Genomic DNA, 18,617 nt, shown 5'->3' with positions numbered 1-18,617 from the left:
CTATAAATATAACCCACTTAAACTAATATTCTTTGGATATATCTCAATGACTTTAATGGCATAAAAATACTGAGAACAAAAGTTTGAGAACTAAAGTAAATATCCATTTGTAAAAGCTTCTCTTTAAAAAAAAAAAAAAAGTATACATTTAGTATCTCTCCAACCATATTGTAGATCCTTCTTGGCCAAGTTCTATTTCTTCACTTTCTTTTGGATTTGAATTCAAGTCTTCTTGGCTCCAGGACTGGCACTCTTCTGGCTACCTTGTATTATATGTGTACAAATTATAAAATGTTGCTGGAATTTAGATAAGTTGACATTCTGTGAGGGCAGCAGAAGTTGGAGACTTCATAGAAAAAGAATTAAAGTTGGAGGTCAATGGTCCACATCATCTTGTTATGTCTAAGGTAAGTTTTCAATAAACTTATAAAAATTAGATGATGTTAGAGCTAAAAGAAACTTTAGCATTCAACCAATCCAATCTTTTGAGAGGACCTAAGCCCCATAACTCTGCAACCTAGAACTTTGCAAAATCATTTTTTCTCTAACATTTCTTACCTGCCATCTGCCCCATATTTCTACCTCTTCTTAAGACAAATACAATCAAATCATCACTATCATAGATTTTTGAAAGGATGTTCTAATGGTCTGATCCATTGTTTAACTCACCATCTTTGGAACTTTCAAGACTAAAACCCTCTCCCATGGCCACTGTTTCCTGTTAAGTGTTGCTACTCCATTAGATTATAAACTCCTGACGCAAAAAGCTTTTTATATTCATATTATCAAAGATTAGAACCATGCTTGGATAAAGTTAGAGCTTGATAAAGGCTTTTCATTTATTTCATTCATCAATTTTGCAGATGAGTAAAACAAATCTGAGAGGTTTGCTCAGAATGTTACCAAAGTAGTCAGAGATATATGAAAGATGTAATCCCAACTTTTGAGTTCAAAACTTTTTTCACCATGCTTTCTGTGAATGAATGTATGCACTTATGCATACATGAAAGAAAGAATAAATGAATGAGTAAATAAATATTGCTGTGCTTATGAAAATTGAAAGAAAATGTTAATTAACTAAATTAATAACTAATGCAACACTTACAAGACTACATATTTGCCTAGAATATTTGGAAACTATTTTTGTTAAACTAATTTTTTTAAGATTCTCAAATATATAATTTTTGTACTCACCGGAACAGAAACCTGAGGATTATCTATGAGTTTTCCTAGAACAGCAAAACCATCCACGTCAATCTTGCCCCTTGGCTTTATGGGTAAGGATTCAATCCTTTTGCAGTCAATAAAGAGGGTGACACTTGTCCTTTCCACACCAATCATAACTTTATGCCATTGGGAATCAAACAAAATAGGAGTATTTGAAAAAGCTGCAGTTTGAAGACTACCATCCACTCCTTTATAGGAAAATGCAAGGGATTGAGTTTGGCCATTAATCTTCATGCCAACTTGCTCTTTCCCCATGGAATTCTGTATCTGCCAGATGCTCCAGTTCTTTTTCAGAGTGTTTCCAGTCATCCGAAAAGTTGTTAAAAAGGAATATTCTTCAGGTAGTCCATTGGGATACAAATGTCTGGGTAGAACCAAAAAAAAGTAAACATAAATCTTATTTTGAGTTCCATAATTCCTTTTTAGGGTTTTAGCAATTCCCCAGATTCCAAGCTTACAGAAAGACTGTGGTTTGAGAATCTTAACTTTCACTATTTTGCCTTTCATAACCTTCAATATAGGCCTTCCCAGAGACCCAAGCATGCTTCTATTTTAATTCTCAGTTTTGGAGAACATGTAAAAGCCACCACTGTACTAGCCAAAGACACTGAGGTGTTCTCAGCTCTCAAGAATCCCAACAATGTCATCATTTATTCTAGCCAAAGAGCTAATATTATTCAGCCTCTGTACCAGGACCAGACTTTGGGCCCAATTAATGAGAGATAATTCAGAATTCAAATCATCTTCATTAGTTTAAGAAGTTGGTGCATTAGAAAAAATTACCAAAATTTTAATGAGATGAATACATATTAAAGAATTTTAAAATATTAGTAATTTCAAAGTAATTGTGCATTATTTTCAGATTTACTTGAATATATATAAATATACACATATACATGTGAGTCAGTACATATACACATATATTTATATATGTATATATACCATTATTCCTTAAAATATGCTGATATACATTACTAAACATATATTTTATGAATTTCTGAGTTTCTAAATATTTTCTGCATCTTCTACTGGCCTTCACATGTCATTTGGTGCTTCTGCAAAATTTCTCCCCAGAAATGTCCACCCACAATTTATGAAATCAATCATGGGGAAAGTTGCAATGTGCATACAATCTTCATATCACCATGTCCTCAACTTTGTTATACATTCACTTGTGGAGCAGAACAATTTATGAAACATTGATCCCTTGCAAATCCCACCCTTCACTTTGGACTTTGTTCTGCAAAAGAACGTTTACTCTGCTTCCAGTTCTCTTAGAATTGTGCTTTGTCCTTCTCAGAGCAGATAAATTTCTAGTGTATGAGCCAGCGAAGGGATCCAAGTAGTAAACTGTCTATTCTTATAAATAATGAGTGTGAGAGGCAAGTGTGAATCAGCATTCATCCTATATTTCCCCTCAATTGTCTCTCGTTTTCTCCCTCTTTATATGTCCTCATTATTACCCATATACTTACTCTCTCCAGCTTCCCTTGAATTGGCAAAGAATCCCCAAACCACACCTTTAATCTTAGAGGAAAACACATAGTGACCTGTATCTATACCAACTTCCTGGTAATTCTGTTACTAAAATAAAATCACTAAAATAGAACTTTTAAAAAAATGAAATTCCAAATTTCTTACTAATCTGTAAGCATTGACAGGCAGAAAATGAAATGGGCTTCTGGGGGTAGTCAATTGCCTCTCATTAGAAGTCTTTAAACAAAGATTGAATGACAGATATGTGAATGACAGAGGGCAATTCTTGTTCTGATTTGGCTTGGGCTAAATGGTCTCTAAAATCTCCTTCAATTTAGATACTCTGTGATTCCATGAAACGGTATTACTATCACTCTTCCTCCAAGAAACTGTCTTTGCTTCTCTAAGAATTAAAGAAAGACTAAGAAACAAGAAATCTTCAATGAAACTAGATTGCAATTAATTCTGTTATTGTCCACTATATAACCGAGGGATAAGCTACTGCCCTTTAGCAAATCTCAAATATCAGTGATCATTGCTGAGTTTTGAATTTGGTCCAGAATTCAGAAACTCAAATAACCTCCCCTTGACATCTCATTACCCTCCCCTATCTCTAATGATCAATTTTTGAAGTGAAAGCATCAGGGATAAAGAGGAGGGAACTATGTCAGAAAATATACATTTGATTTGTTGTAATAATATTTCAATTATTCAAATATAGTAAGAACATATTATAATGAATTAGGATTTATCAACTCAGTATATCAACTCATCTATTGTGGAAATAGAAAACATCTATTCTAGAAATCTTCATGAATTTTTGTCAACTTCCTAGTTTCATAAGATGTCACTTAAGTTATCAAAATGATCCAGTCTTCTTCTGACATTTTTGAATCACAGGATGCATGAAGAGACCTTAAAGAACATAGTCAAATCCTGTTTTACAAATGAGGAAACTGTAGCTAAGAATTGTAAAAAGTTAGTTTAGAATTCGAATTTCCTCATTCCACCACACTATGATGACTTACTTACTTATATATATAAATATATGTATATGTATATATATATATATATGACTTCTTACTTATATACTTATATATAGTCACATAGCTTACATGTAGCCACCCTTGGAGAACAGAACATTCATGTAGCCACCCTTGGAGAACAGAACATTGAGGAAAGCATTTCCCTTTCCTATCAGTTCACTAAAAGATCATGTTAAAAAACATAATTCTAAAGGAACATACAAGGAAGTGTAGGATAAAGGCTAACATAGAAAGGACACACTCTAGAATTGAAAAAGGCTTCAGAGACCATGTAGTCTAACTTCTCATTTTAGAGAAAAGGAAACTGATGCTCAGGGGAATTTCAATGATCTGTTCAAAGTCATAAAAATAGTAAATCAGAAGCAAAATTTGAACCCAGACCAAGAGAATTAAAAGCAAAAGATAGAGACTTTTTAGCTAACTTGCCAGAGTGATTTAGTTTTTTTCATACCTTTGTTTTCATAATGGTTCAGCTAAGTAGGACAACAACCTTCAATAAGTCCTGATGCTTTGTAGAATTGATTTAGTAAATAACAGAACACTTGACCTTCTTCTGTTGGTCTACTGTGGCTCTACCCTGGTTTCTCTTGAAGCAATTATTTTCTATAAAACTATTAGATTCATGTTCTTAATGCTGTATTCATATTTTTATCCATCTATGCTTAGGAACTAATTACTGATGTCTACTACTATTATTCTCATTGTTGCATACTTTTCGATTCCACTTAATCACTCATTGAGTTCTTATTCTCTGTTTTACATCATTTATCCTGTACATTTTGATTTTAAATATTTGTTTATTTAAAATTAAATACAAAATAATAAAAGAAAACTGAAAAAGAAAGACAAAAAAGGGAAAAAAATGTTATGTACCCAGCAGAACATCAGGGAGAATTCAAAATATATAATAATAAATTTCCATTTCAAGAAAGCATATAAAATAATAAAATAAATTATGTACATAGCTGTCCATCTTTTCTTTGCTTCCTTTTAGGTTATTCTTTTGTTCTCTGCTGTGCACATTTTTCTTTATTCTTTTTTTCCTCTTTCATCCTCCTTCTTCCCCCAAGCAGGCTACAGTTAAGCATAGATATACTCATGTATATATATATATATATATATATATATATATATATATATATATATATATATATATACACACACATATCTACACCTGCATGGATACATATATACATACACACATGCACATATGTAAACATGCATCTAAAACAATATTAATTTGGCTTAAATATAACAGACTTCTCTCTTGATTGAATCTTTAAGTTTGACTTTGTCTGATATCAATGATTGCTAGCCCTACTTTTTTTTTCTAATAAATTCTACTCCTGATCTTTGTTATAATATTTCTGTATATCTCTTATTTCCCATCCCTGCTAACTCTTCTATTTTAGTTCTACTCCTAAACTTGCCTTGCTATTATTTAAACATCCTCCTATCCATGAATCTCTCCCTTATCTTTTTCCCTCACCCTTTCCCTTCTCTTTATCTATTCATGTTAATCCACAAACCTTGTCTCACTATTGCACTAGGTTGCAATATCCCTTCTATATCTCACCTTATCCTATTCCCTACCCCCACCTTTTTTTATAGATTTTGGAGGGTGCTATACCATATTCTATATACATATACTTCCTGATATATATATATATAATTATAGTTCCCTATTTAACTCATTTCCATGAGTAGGTTTTTAGAACCTCATTCATATAGAGTAATTACTATTTTAACCTTTTCCTTAACAATTTTGCTTTTTAGAATCAGGTTATACTCAGCACTGCTTAATTCTTTTTTTTGAACTACCCAATTACTCATGTCAATCTTAGATGTATAATTTATATTTCCACATATAAATTATAAGCCGTTTGTCCTTGTTATGTCCCTTGAAATTAAAAGCATTTTAATTAATTGATTCACCTTAATTAATTAATTAATTGGGAAGGGGCAGGGAGAAGGATAGGGAGAAAAAATTGGAACACAAAGTTTTGTGAAGATGACAATTAAAAACTATCTTTGCATGTATTTGGAAAAATAAAATACCATTAAAAATTAAAGTATTTGCCAAACAAACATTTGGTAATAATAATTAGCCTTTGTGGATCACTTTAAAGTTTTTAAATGCTTTATAAATATTCCTTCATTGTATTGTATCCCCAAAACAACCCTGGAAGGTAGGTGCTATTATTATACCCATTTTACAGATAATGAAACTGAGATAGAGGTTAAGTGATTTGCCAAGGGTCACACAGCTAGTAAGCATCTAAGGCAGGACAACTAGGTGGTAAAGTGGATAGAGTAGGATTAGTAATTCCAATCCTATATCTTATGCTTTTGTACATGTCACTAAAATAATCTATTTCCCTACCATTCAAATGTGAATAATATTAGTGGAAATGTTGCTATGGTAATTAGCTAAGAAAGTTAAGCTGATAAATCTGCCTTCTTTCTCTATTCTCTTAAGCAATATTACATCTGTGGTCAATGTTCCAAGAAAGACTCTAAGGCTACTACGTAAGATGGCAGACTTCTAGTAAAAGGAATTTTCAGACTAGGAATAGCTCTGGAAATAAAGCCAGAAAATATTTAGGATGGGCTGCATGGAAGGGTACTTAGTTACTTCACACACACACACACACACACACACACACACACACACACTCCTCCAGAAGATCCTTTTAAGTGATTATTTAAGTGATAAAGTGATATACCACTTGATAGAGACTTTAGAGCAGGGAGAAAAGAAAATAGAGAGAAATATAAGCATTCTGATACAATGGCAAGAGTATCCCTCCCAGAAAGGAGGGCACTCAATCCAGTTATCTCTTCATTTCCCACCAAGTTGCTATCTGGATTCCTGCCTCATACCCCCTCTGCTAGATCTTCCTTTCCCCTTCTTTTAGGCTTTCTTTTTTACATGTTGTGTTCTACTATTAGAATGGAAGCACTTTGATGATAGAGAATATCTTTGTTTTTGTTTATGCTTTATTTCCCAGCACTTAGTATAGTATCTGACACATCTTTGTTGTTGTTCAGTCATATCTGACTCTTTGTGACCCCAGGGTTTTTCTTGGCAAGGATCTTGGAGTGGTTTCCCATTTCCTTCTCCAGCTCATTTTATAAATGAAAAAACTAAGGCAAACATGGTTAAGTGTTCTGGCTCCATGCCCAGCATTCTATCCACTGTACTACCTAGCTGCCTAGCACATATTAAGCACTTAATAAATGATCATTGATTGACTAATTGACTGATTGACTCAGAAGATGGACATGAATTCTGAATATTGTGCTTGATATTCCTGTCATCTTGGGAGGCAAATCTCTTTCTCTCATATCAATGGGCATTTGCTTTAAGAATGTGCTAGAGCTAGAGCTAACTTGAATCTGAGAGCCAATAAGTGGCAAATGCTATAAATTACCTCTTTGATTTATTGTTTTGTTGATTTTTGTACCTAAGAAATTATAAAGAAAATGTTAATAATGCAGATCAAATTTGAAAGTATGTCATTGGTACACCTTGGTTTATTTGTTTTCTGGAAAGCAGGTAAATAAAAATTTACCACAAGCCTACTTCTGACTTTATTACATGATTCTTGAGGTTCTTTCCTGATCTATATCTTAGGAGGCTATAAAGTCATTGTATTAGAAAATTGAAAATGAAGAATTATGAAAAGATTTTCAAAATCTCTCCAAATTGGCCACATTGGTCAGCTGGAAAATTTTTTCAGGAACTCAGAAAAAAACATAAAAAACAAAGCATATGTGGACATTAGTTTGCATGACCTATTGGTATTACCTCCCCTTTGTAGAAGTGTTCTCGCCTTTTCCACATCTAAAATTTAAATATGAGGGCTCTGCCACTGTAGAACCACAAGCAATGACCTCTATCACTTTTCCTAATTTTCCAACTTCACTATTATTAGGATGAAAGATCAAGTTAACTTGTTTGGCTCACTGAATGTGTGGCAAAGACTCTGATTTCAGCTAAGGAATAGTTTCAACCTGAACTCACTGAACAATTTCTGGCTATTGAATCTTTGGGTAAGAGAAAAAAATCATTATGATCAAACATCTTTTCCATTAATTTAACATAGCAAATGACAAAAATAAAGAAAATAAAGAGAAAAATCTAAAAACAAATTTCATTTAAGAAAATATGATTAAATATAAGACTCACTGTGTATATTTCATTATTTTATCTTTTTTTTGGGGGGGGGAGTCTTGACCTATGATTCCATTGCTATAGGACACTCCTAAGTACTCAACCATTCATGTTTCATATTGCTGTCATATTGCTCACCTTAGTCCAGGCGAGGCTTCAATTCAATACCTACATTATGCTAACCAATGTGCTTGAAAGCAAATAGTGAATTTTTACATGATAAAAATATGATTTAGGAATAAAAACATTATTATAGATTTAGAGCTGGAAGGGCCCTCAGGAATTTGAACCTCAGTTCTCAAGCTCATTATGATTTTCACTGTACCACATTTAGACATAGGACCACATATTTGGAACTGAAAGGATATTTCAAGATCATCTAGTCCAATCCTTTCATGTTATAAGGAAAAGAAGATTTAAGTAACTTTCCTATTGGCAAAATGATAGTAGGCATCACAGGCAAAATCTGAACTTGGGCCTCTTACTCTAGAGTCAACATTTTCCCCATCATTTTTAATATATAAAGTGAGTTGGGGGGATTCTGCAATATTTATGTTGCTGACTGTATTAAATCATATAGATCATATAAATAGATAAGCATCACCAAATAATGCCTGAATAAATTTAATAGCATTCACTCTCACTGGCTTATGGGAACTTCTTATATTGCATTATTGTAAAGATACTGTCCAGATAAATAAGTAAATTTGGCAGTATTCAGAGTTTAAAAGCATTTCATTCCATAATGATTTTTTTATTATATTACTACCTGCACCAAATTGCTTAGAGTGAGAACCATTGGAATTTAAGCAAAAAAAAAGTCTTTAATCCTTTACACAACTGTTAAGGATCTTAGCTAGCAAAAAAAGATGATTTCATATGAAAAAAAAATTAATTCAATTGTCATGGGAAGTGAGAGAAATGAAATGCTATAAGCTACTTAGATATGGGCTTTCTGAGCACACAGTTTAAAGTCGGGAAGAGAAGAAGAGGAAAGTATTACAGTTACAACATATACTTGGCCCACAGTTTCTGTCCTGTACCCCCACAAGGGATTTCTACTGTCTGTTTTTGAACAGTAAACTTAAAGTTAAAACATCTCTTTTTGCATGCTAGTTCTGCCATCTCCTATTTATACGGATTTAAGAAAGCCACTTAACTTTCCTGGCCTTGTGTCTCCTCATCAGTAAAATGGAAGTAATAGTACTCACACTACTAAGAAAATTCAAACTATTATGCCATAGGGTTGTTGTGAAGAAAGCATTTTGCAAATCATAAAGTACTATAAATGCGTTAGCTCCTACATATATAAGGTTCCATGAGTTTAATATCCAGCAGCACAGAAGCTGTCTTTGGAAGAAACCTCATATTTTCTGTATGACCAGAGTTGTCACTTCTCAGAGTTATAGAAGTTAACTTTACCTTGGAAGCAAATTGAATAGAATATATGAGTGAGTTACCCTATCCCAGGATTCTTTACCCCATGGATCTAGAATAGGATTAAAGAGTGTTATAAGTAGAAAGGTATTTTTAGAAATTGTTTTTCTTTTGTTCCTTTTACATATTCAATGAAAATATTATGGAACATTTGTTTCTTATTACCTTTAGTGGATTCTCTCAACAATTCTCTCCTACTCTCTTCAAATCTTGCTCCCACACCAATTCCTTTTTTGCCCCTGAATTTTTTTTAACAGACTGGCAATAGGAGGGTATTTAGGTGGTTGGATTTGGGGAAAGAAAATCTGGCAAAACATGGTATCCCATAAAAACTGTTTAATGATGAAGCTGAGCATTTACAGTAACATATAACTGACAAAGACCGGTGAGTAGACCTATGGGCAAGGCAATCTGGGCCAGCTTTAAACACCCAGTCATTGTATACATGGATTCTTTGATCACAAAGCTGGAAAACCAATCATCATTAACAATTAGTGATAGTAGCAAATCATTTTGTTGGGAATAAATAAAAGATAGACAAAGTCCTCAATTTTTTACCCTAAAGTAATTATTCCATATTTAAGAATAAAGATGGAGCAAAAAGAAAAATTCTATCCAGACATAAAATTTTCTTCTGCAAATTGGTGAACTGAAAAACATAAAGATAGAAAACAGAGTACCAGAAATTTTAAATTTTCCAAAATCATTACACTGATCTTTAATTGACTACAAAGTTTTTATCTTATCTTATAAAGTACTTTGTCCATTAAACTACCACATGAATCTAAGTTATAGATTATAGTAAAAAACATGAAAAAACCTTATATCTCAATTTAAGACTGAAATAATAGCACATCAAATGTTAGATACTCACTAACAATTGGAAACTCATTTTATAATAATGGTGCTATCAACAACTTACAGATACATAAGAGGACATCTGTTACAAATAATTTAAAAATTAAAAGGCCTGCTTTCAGGTAAGGAGGTCCTTATTCTAATGAAGAATTAATTTTCATTACTGTTGCTATTGTTACTACTGTTATCCTAGTTGCTTTTGTTTGCTCATAGTTACAGGACAAGTTGTAAAGGACAAAGAAAGTGTTGTGTTTCAGCACTAGGCTGTTTGAACAGCACCTCTATAACCCCTTCTAGTCACTCAGTGGCGCCTAGTTGAATGAATGCTTAATATCCAACATTCTACACAGTGGGTCCTTTCAGTCAAAACCAGACAAATTATAGAATAATAAAGCTCAAGGGAATAAGCAAACTTCCTGTACTGCTTCTATAATAGTCTCACCGATTTTTCCCCTGGAAAGAAAAATAATGATATACATTCTGAAAATAGAGAAGAGCATACACAGATTCAACTCCAAAAGAACATTAATATAGCCATAGATTTATGGATGGATAATCACACATATAGACTTTACATAAAAAGAATCATATTTATTGCCTAAAGAAGAAAATAAATTAAAAACAGATTGATGTCCTGCTGCCTTTGATTATAGTGGTAGCATATAGAAATAAAGAATGTTATAGTGAAAGGTTACTTTTGAAATTATCCAACCCAGCTGAGAGTATGTGGTTTGGTATTGATGAGAAGCAAAACACCAAAAACAAAACAGATATAAATGTTACCTGGTTGGGATCCTGAAGTCTACATTATTTCCTAATTTATAAGCCACTTGTAATGATGTTGAGCCTGTAACCTTCTGAATAGCTCCTCTAGATGCTGCTTTATCTACTTGGAACTGAGAAATTAAGTCAAATCCTATAGAAAAGAAACATAAGATAAGATTATTAGTCAGATTCATTTTATTTTGTTCCATCACTTTCATGAATCAGAAATGCAGAAGTCTAGAAAGCCAGTATCAATATTTCCAGTAAAATTGATATCCACTTGCCTGGTAAGTCATCCTGGCCAATCCGGACTTGTGGACAAAGGTCATTTTCAGGATTGGGAGTCAAGGAGATGGGGAATCCTATTGGAAAGAAAAATTATTGTTGTAATTCATCATCTACAGATGAATCTGCGTCATAATTAAGAGCTAATAAATTCTTTACTGAAAGTTGATTTATAACTATTGAATATTATAGTGGAGATTTGGACAAGAAGTTGATTTGATTGACCTAACCAGTTTATTATTATAATTTGCTTTCAACTTAAGATGGAATGATTCAAATTTACAAATTCTCCATTTACTCTTACCCTGGAGGAGATTAGGGAATAAAAGGGAGTGGGCTTTTTAAATAACTTTGCTAAATACAGAGCTTGGCATATAGAAATGCCTTAATAAATGCCTTTTCATTCATTCATTCATTTTGAAGCACAGCTATACTAATATGTACTGAATGGTGTAGTGTCAGGAGCCTGGTTGGAAACCTTCTAGTGGTTTAGGATTTTTAAAAAGTTCATTCACTAAGTCAACAAAATTTTTAAAATTGTAAGAAAACCACCAAATGGCTCAAGGCCAATTCAAGCAGCTCCTGGACGATGAAATCTTTTGCAGCCTTGCCTTCTTTTAGAATCTCCTTTTCCCACAATGACATTAAGGAAGAGATCAAGTATACTCCAGCAACTTTATTGATTTGGAGGATTCGTATATTTTAATCTGGGGGACTTAAACACCTAGATCTGCTAGTCAAATATTCTCTCTTTTTAATTTGGTAATAGATGGTAATGAGATGTAGAATAGAGAGGAGAGAAAGAAATCAAGCTTTGACAAACAGGAAAATTAAACATTTTCCCAAATTGGGTGTTAATGTATAGTAAATCTCCAACTTAGAAGCTACTAAAGGTAGGATGTAGGAGAATGATACCCATTTTTCTTGACGAGTGAAAGGTTCTTAAACTTTCCTGAACTAGGCATTCAACTGTGGAATAGCTTCTGTAGGGGGAGCCCTGAACTCCCAGAAGACCATATTCTATCAATCCCTTTTCTGTTTTCCTCAGGTAGCCACGTGTCACCTACTGAAGAATCACAGCTACTTCAAAGTAGGTCTAAGTGAGTTATTCTCTTCATTTACTTCTCTCTCTCTCTCTCTGAGCCCCTCTAACTAGTGACTTTAACTTTTGGCAAAATGTGATTATAGCCAGGATTTGAAATCTAAATTCAGTATTATTAGAAGAGAATCAACCACCTGTCACCCACTCCCCCTAAAAACAGGATCATAAGGAAAGTTGTGAAGGAAACTGCTATTTCTCTCAGTATTCAAATAAGAGAAGCAACTTTATAAAGTTCTTGGAACCCTGGACTCAGCATCAGAAAAATCAGGCTTTGACTTCTGTCTCAAACAGTCACTAGCTGTACTCCTCATGTAATTTATCTTCCCTCAATCTCAGTTTCCTCATTTACAAAATGAGGATTAGAAAAATTATAATACTTTCCTCACAGGAGCAACTGAGATAGTGAATGGAAAGGGCTTTATAAAACTTAAAAGCATTGTATAAAGTCAGCTATTACTTCCATCAGCCCATCCTTCTTCATTTACTCCCAACTAAATGAAAGATACAAATAATACCTTGAAAATGTTTTCTGCACCCAATCTAATCCCCTATTTCCTGCCAAAAGAATGAAAATACTTACTTCGATAACGCTGAACAGTTGCAGATGCCCAAGGTCCCAGCAAACAGCATATGAAGAAGATAAATGGAATTTTCCTATAAAAGAATAGAGAGGGAGTTGGGGCACAAGACTGAAGCAGAATGTATTTGGTGAAATGAGGGCTACTGCCTGGCAGAGGGAATAAGTCCAATTCTATCATGGTTTATCCATTGTTATTTTCAAAATTCAAAAGGATCTTTATATTTATGACTTTGCTGACTTTATCCCATTGTATTCACACACACACACACACACACACACACACACACACACAAGAGCATAGAATTTCATTCTGAAATATACCAATATTTTTCCCTAAAGTTGGATTCCCCTCTAAAGAGACTCATTCTTACCAGCCGCTATCCATGTTTCTAGTTGTTTTTTTTCTGCCAACTGGCCCCCTCGGAAGGGGGCTACAGTGGGATCTGGGTTATGCTGGTACTCCTTGAATGTCAGTTCAGGACTGAAAAGTCCAGGATGCTGCCTCAAGTCTCCTTGCCCTTACAAGGGCTGAAAGAAAAGAAAGTGAACTAGGGGCAACTGGTGCTACTTTAATCCTGAGGAAGGAAAAAGGGGTGGAGAATGGGTTTGCTCTGTGGGCCCTGGTCGAGTTAGGGGTGGGTCTTGAAAGGTAATGAGGTTATAAAGAGGGAGGAGCAAGCAAAGGAAAAGTTTCTGCAAAATGATTCAAGATGCAAGAAAAGCTGGTTCTGAGAAAGTCACCCAAAATTCACCAGGAGAGTTGTTGCAGATAATAACCACAGTGTTTGGAAGACTGAGTAAAAAAATGGTGGTGGCTTAGAATTTTGAAAAAATTGTTCAAGTAAATCACCCATCTCTTATTTCCCCTTTGATTCTGATTTTGATTCTTTGATTCTGAGGTTGCCAGAAGTGTATAGATCGTGCCCAAGTCCAGGCTATTCCCAGATCTAATTAATACATTTGCCTCAGAAAATCAATTTGACTATAAGCTGAAGTGAACTTCTTGGGAAGCAAGCTTTAACAGCAAAATACAAACACACAAATAAAGTTAAGTCAAACAAAAGTAGAATTATACAAATGCTAAATGGGAAGATAGCTCTCACTGTCCTACCCATCCCCATAAGGTAGTTTGACTTGGTCTTAATCCTAGGATTTTTGGTTTGGTCTAGGAAGGTTACAGGACTTTTGGTCCTGAGTCAATTCATCCCAGGTGAATTTCTAGAGGCCAGATGACATTAGAATATCTTCTTGTTCAGGAGTCCAACCAAATAAGTAGTGCATAAAATGGCAGAGTTGGAGTTTATAAGACCTGGTTTCAGATCTTGTCTCTAAATCTTAATATTTCTATTTAAGATTTAAAAGTCTTAATTTTTTTCATTTATAATATGGGGAAAATAAGGAATGGAGCACCTACCTCTTAAAGTTGTTAGAATCTAAGGAGAAATGTATATGGTGTGATTTGAAACCTTAAAGTATAATTTAAATGCTAATTATTATTACTGATAGATGGAGGGGTTCTGTTTTAGCCTGCACAAAATTTGAAGGAGGTTCTCTCATCCTTTTCCTTGTAATTATAAAATAAACTTATTTGTTGAATCCCATCAATGCTGTAACAAAGAGGAAAAGAAACCCATTGACAGATATTGTCTCCTTTGCTCTTACTCTAGCTTGCATTCCACTGTATTTTCCCAATGTTTTATTATATTCCTTAGGACATTTGGTAAATGTGATTTATTGAATTGAGAAAATGAGTGACCAAAATCCCATATTATCTGTGATCTCTAAATTGGCAGCCCATAAAAGATCATTTTAATTGGAATGAGGAACTAGTTAATCTAGTTCAATGATTATCCCTATTTATTGAATACTCTATCACTTGTATGACTACTTCTACCCGGCAGTTACCCATTTATCACCTACAATATTAAACTATTCTCCTACGCACAAACCCCTTTCTTATGTGTACATTTGCTCTCTACAAATTCATCCTTACCTTACCCCATTCTTTTGGCTGATCGATACTAACATCTCTTCATCCTCCTCATACTCATCTTCATTCTGGGGTCCCTCTATTCTTGCCTCTTTTTTCTATTCATCACTGCTATTCTGCTTTCACTTGCCTAGCTACACAATTGATCCAATGATCAGTAACTTTAATGATTCATTATCCTTCATCCATTTAATTCCATTCATTCTTGAACATCTGCTATCTCTGCTTTGGTTAACCCCACTATCCATCATCTCTGTTCATCCTCTTGAGCTGCTGATCACAGCTGGAGAAAGGCACAAAACTGTGCTGATGAATCTCTTATAAATTCATGCCATCTAATCTCAACCGAGTCCCCCCTACTGAACAGCAATTCTTTTATTCTTCTTAGCAATTTACTATAACGTTGTCCATAATAGTTTTTCAAACATTTTCTTCAAGCCTCCAGCTCTCCAGTATCTCTCCTCACTCTGAGCAGACATTTCACTTCCTACTTTATTTTACACACAGTATGTGTGGGAAAGTGATAAATGGATTTGGAGTCAGGGGATCTGGATTGAAATTCTGACTCAACTATCTAAGCTGTGTCATCCTAGGAAAGTCATTTAACTCTTCTGAGCCTGTTTATTCTTTAAAATGAAGAAGTTGGAAAAGGTCCCTTCCAACTCTACTTATATTAACTTATAATCTACATTAGTTTCTCCCAACCCCAATTGGTATATCTTAAATATTTCGGTGATGTTTGATCTCATTGAGGAGAATATGCTCCCCAGTGAGGCACACCAAAGTCCATTTGGGGCTTCTTATCCTGTGTAATTTTTGTGCATGTCCTCCACAAGTCCTCCCAAGATTTATCCAACATGGTAGGGGCCTTCTTCTAAATTTCTCAGCTTTATGTAAATACCAATAGAACTCACTGACTATCCATTTAGTATCCCTAGCCCTCTTTATATGACTGCCCTACTTCCTCTTCCATTCATATATTGCTTCAGTGTTTTTCACTCATGCTACTTTTACTGAACACTTCCTAAATGTAAATACACTGCAGTCTACTCTTATACAGCATTTGGATTAATTGGGGTCTTTTAGATCATCTGCATTTTTGATTACTCTGAAATTGTACTATTCTTTGATTCAATTATTAGCTTCTTAGAAGTTCATTGGTTGAACAATTGGGATTTTTATTTCAGTCATAATTGTGAAGTTATTTAAATTATTGCATAATTTCCCAAAAGCATTCTAGTTCACTATATTTTTCCTATGTAGTTCTGGAGTTATTTTGTCTAATTGCTATGAACAAAATACTCCATCTCTCAACCACTTTCATTTTCTCTGGTTGTCCCCCTTTCCTGGAACTGCCTTCTAATTTTCCTGGTATCCTTCAAATCCCAACTAAAATCTCACTTTCTGGGAAATTTTTTCTAATTTCTCTTAAGTGTAGTGTCTTACCTTTGGTTTTTTTTTTTTTTCCCTTTTTATCACATATACAATTTGTTTTTATATTTGTTTGTTGTCTAACCCTAATATTAGACTGTAAGCTCCTTAAAAATAAGGACTGTCTTTTGTCTCTCTTTGCAACTCCAGCACTTGGCACAGAGTCTAGCAAATAAGCATTTTATAAATGCTTATCAGCTAACTGACTATTCATGACTTATTCATCCAACTTCCTGCCATTGTTTCAACAATAAACATTCTTCAACCATTTGACTTTTCCAGTGTGAATAATTGGATTTTAAAAGTGTATTATTTAGAAGGCTTTATGATGTCCCAGGACTCAATACAATCAGCACAAAAAATCTGCAGATAGAAGTATCTAAAAGTCTCTGTGATAGACACCCATCATAATTGTCACCAATATTTCTGGCAAGGAAATATTTCCTTGTTTTATCCATTGCTTGATATTTATTTCCAGAGAATCATCAAAGTTATCCTTGTCATTATATGTTTCAATTAATCTTAGATGATTTTAATATATCAATGGGAAACAACTTTGTTTAAAAAAAAATCTCGGTCAGCATTTTAATTAAATCAAAAGAATTAAAGAGAATTAATTAAGTACAAGCTATTGTTCTTGAAGCAGATGATACAAACAACATATGTCAGCCAACAAGGAATTTACCTTCTTCTGGAGTAGACGGTATGCATATATTAAAAGTATATACAGAATTACCACCAAATGAATACAAGACAATTTGGCATTGGAATCATTAGCGACTAGTGACATCAAAAAAGGCCCCATGTAAGAGGAGTGATCTGAGATGAGTTTTAAAGGAATCTGAAAATTTGAAGAGACAAAGAAGTACATATGGATGTCAAGCTGTGTAAAGGCATGGAGATGGAGGGCAGAATGCCAAACAATGTGCCAAACAACAAAAAGGACTGTTTGGTGGACCTTTGAGAGTATAAAAGACACAATCAAATGCTTTTTTAATAGTCAACAACAAGAAACACAATAAGATCTTTGATTCTTTTACCTTGAAGTCAATTGTTTGACCACAAAGATGCCAGCTGCTGTAAATTATCAATTATGAAAATCTTTTTGTTGTTGCTAGTCACTCATGTCTGATTTTCTTGGCACAGATACCAGAGTGGCTTGCCATTTTCTTCTTCAGCTCATTTTACACATGAGGAATACTCTCAATAGATATGTATGTATATTATTCCCACAAAAATTTAGTAGAGATAGAAAAGTAGGCATTTTTATGGCCACTTTTTGGTTGGTTGAAATGTCTGGGACTTTTTCCAAACATTTGGTATCCTCCCCCTCTTGAGAAGTGATCTCACAACCCTCAAAGCTGTGTTGCCTCCAGCATAGACATCCTCTGTAAAAATCTGGTTTAGTCCAGATGTTCTTATCTTTATTTGCCTTAATCCCAATTATACTTCTAATATAACACATAGGTGGCTATGCTATTAAAATGCATGTGTTTTGCCTCCACTGTCTTTAAAAGAACATAATTTGGAAAATTTGAAAGATATTTTTGATTTTTCTTCTGTTTATTATCCTCTTTCCATTGTCATTATTATATGCTCTTGGGGTCATTTCACTTCATAAGATGAGAGCACCAAGTTTTCTACAAATTAATTTTTCCTTCCACTACTTTTTTGCTATTTGATACTATTCAAAATTGCTTGCTGCCTTCCTCTGTAAGATTTTACAAATTTATTTTGTAAGCAGATGTTGCCCTTAGCTGCGATATCTCTCATGCTTGGCAAGAGAGCAACTGTTTTCTGTTCTAAGTAACCAGTAATATATTTTGGTCCCCTCACTGTGACAATTAATTTACTCAGTTAAACTTTTTAAAGGAAAAGGTTGAGTCCAGTTTTTCTATTGGCCTTTTTCTTTCAGGATCATTAACTTGTTTAAATAGGTCATGTTCAACTATTTTGTTGCATACTGTATCTTCTCATTTTTATTTTTTCTTCTAATTCGATATTGATATTGATTTTTTGCTTTAACAAGCCTCATAAAATTAAGAGGCTGAACCAAATGGTTTCTGAGTTTCAATCCAGCTTTAAACCTATAATCTTAAGATCCTTTAAGCCAATGGTCTAACTATATATTGAGAAATGATTTGAAAATAACTTCTACATTAATGTGCAGTTACTTTCTTTCAGTTAAAATATGGTCAATTTAATTTTCCTGAAGTTACTTAATGCTTGCCATCCCCAGAGCA

General features: G+C 33.8%; 1 protein-coding gene across 1 annotated transcript in view; it reads right to left on the bottom strand.

Annotated features, from left to right (window-relative positions):
* Positions 1–13,131, bottom strand: part of COL9A1 (collagen type IX alpha 1 chain) — a 124,411-nt gene extending 111,280 nt beyond the window's left edge. Inside the window, exons 1-4 of the mRNA XM_031968607.1 lie at positions 12,954–13,131; positions 11,271–11,348; positions 11,005–11,137; positions 1,195–1,591 (exon numbers count right to left, since the gene is read on the bottom strand). Coding sequence (XP_031824467.1) covers positions 1,195–1,591; positions 11,005–11,137; positions 11,271–11,348; positions 12,954–13,131 — 786 coding nt within the window. The remainder of the gene's footprint in view (positions 1–1,194; positions 1,592–11,004; positions 11,138–11,270; positions 11,349–12,953) is intronic.
* Between the last annotated feature and the right edge of the window lie 5,486 nt (positions 13,132–18,617).

This window comes from Sarcophilus harrisii, chromosome 4 (genome assembly GCF_902635505.1).
Source record: "Sarcophilus harrisii chromosome 4, mSarHar1.11, whole genome shotgun sequence".
NCBI lineage: Eukaryota > Metazoa > Chordata > Mammalia > Dasyuromorphia > Dasyuridae > Sarcophilus > Sarcophilus harrisii.
The sequence above is the reverse complement of the archived record's forward strand: the minus strand, read 5'-3'. Positions and strand labels throughout refer to the sequence as shown.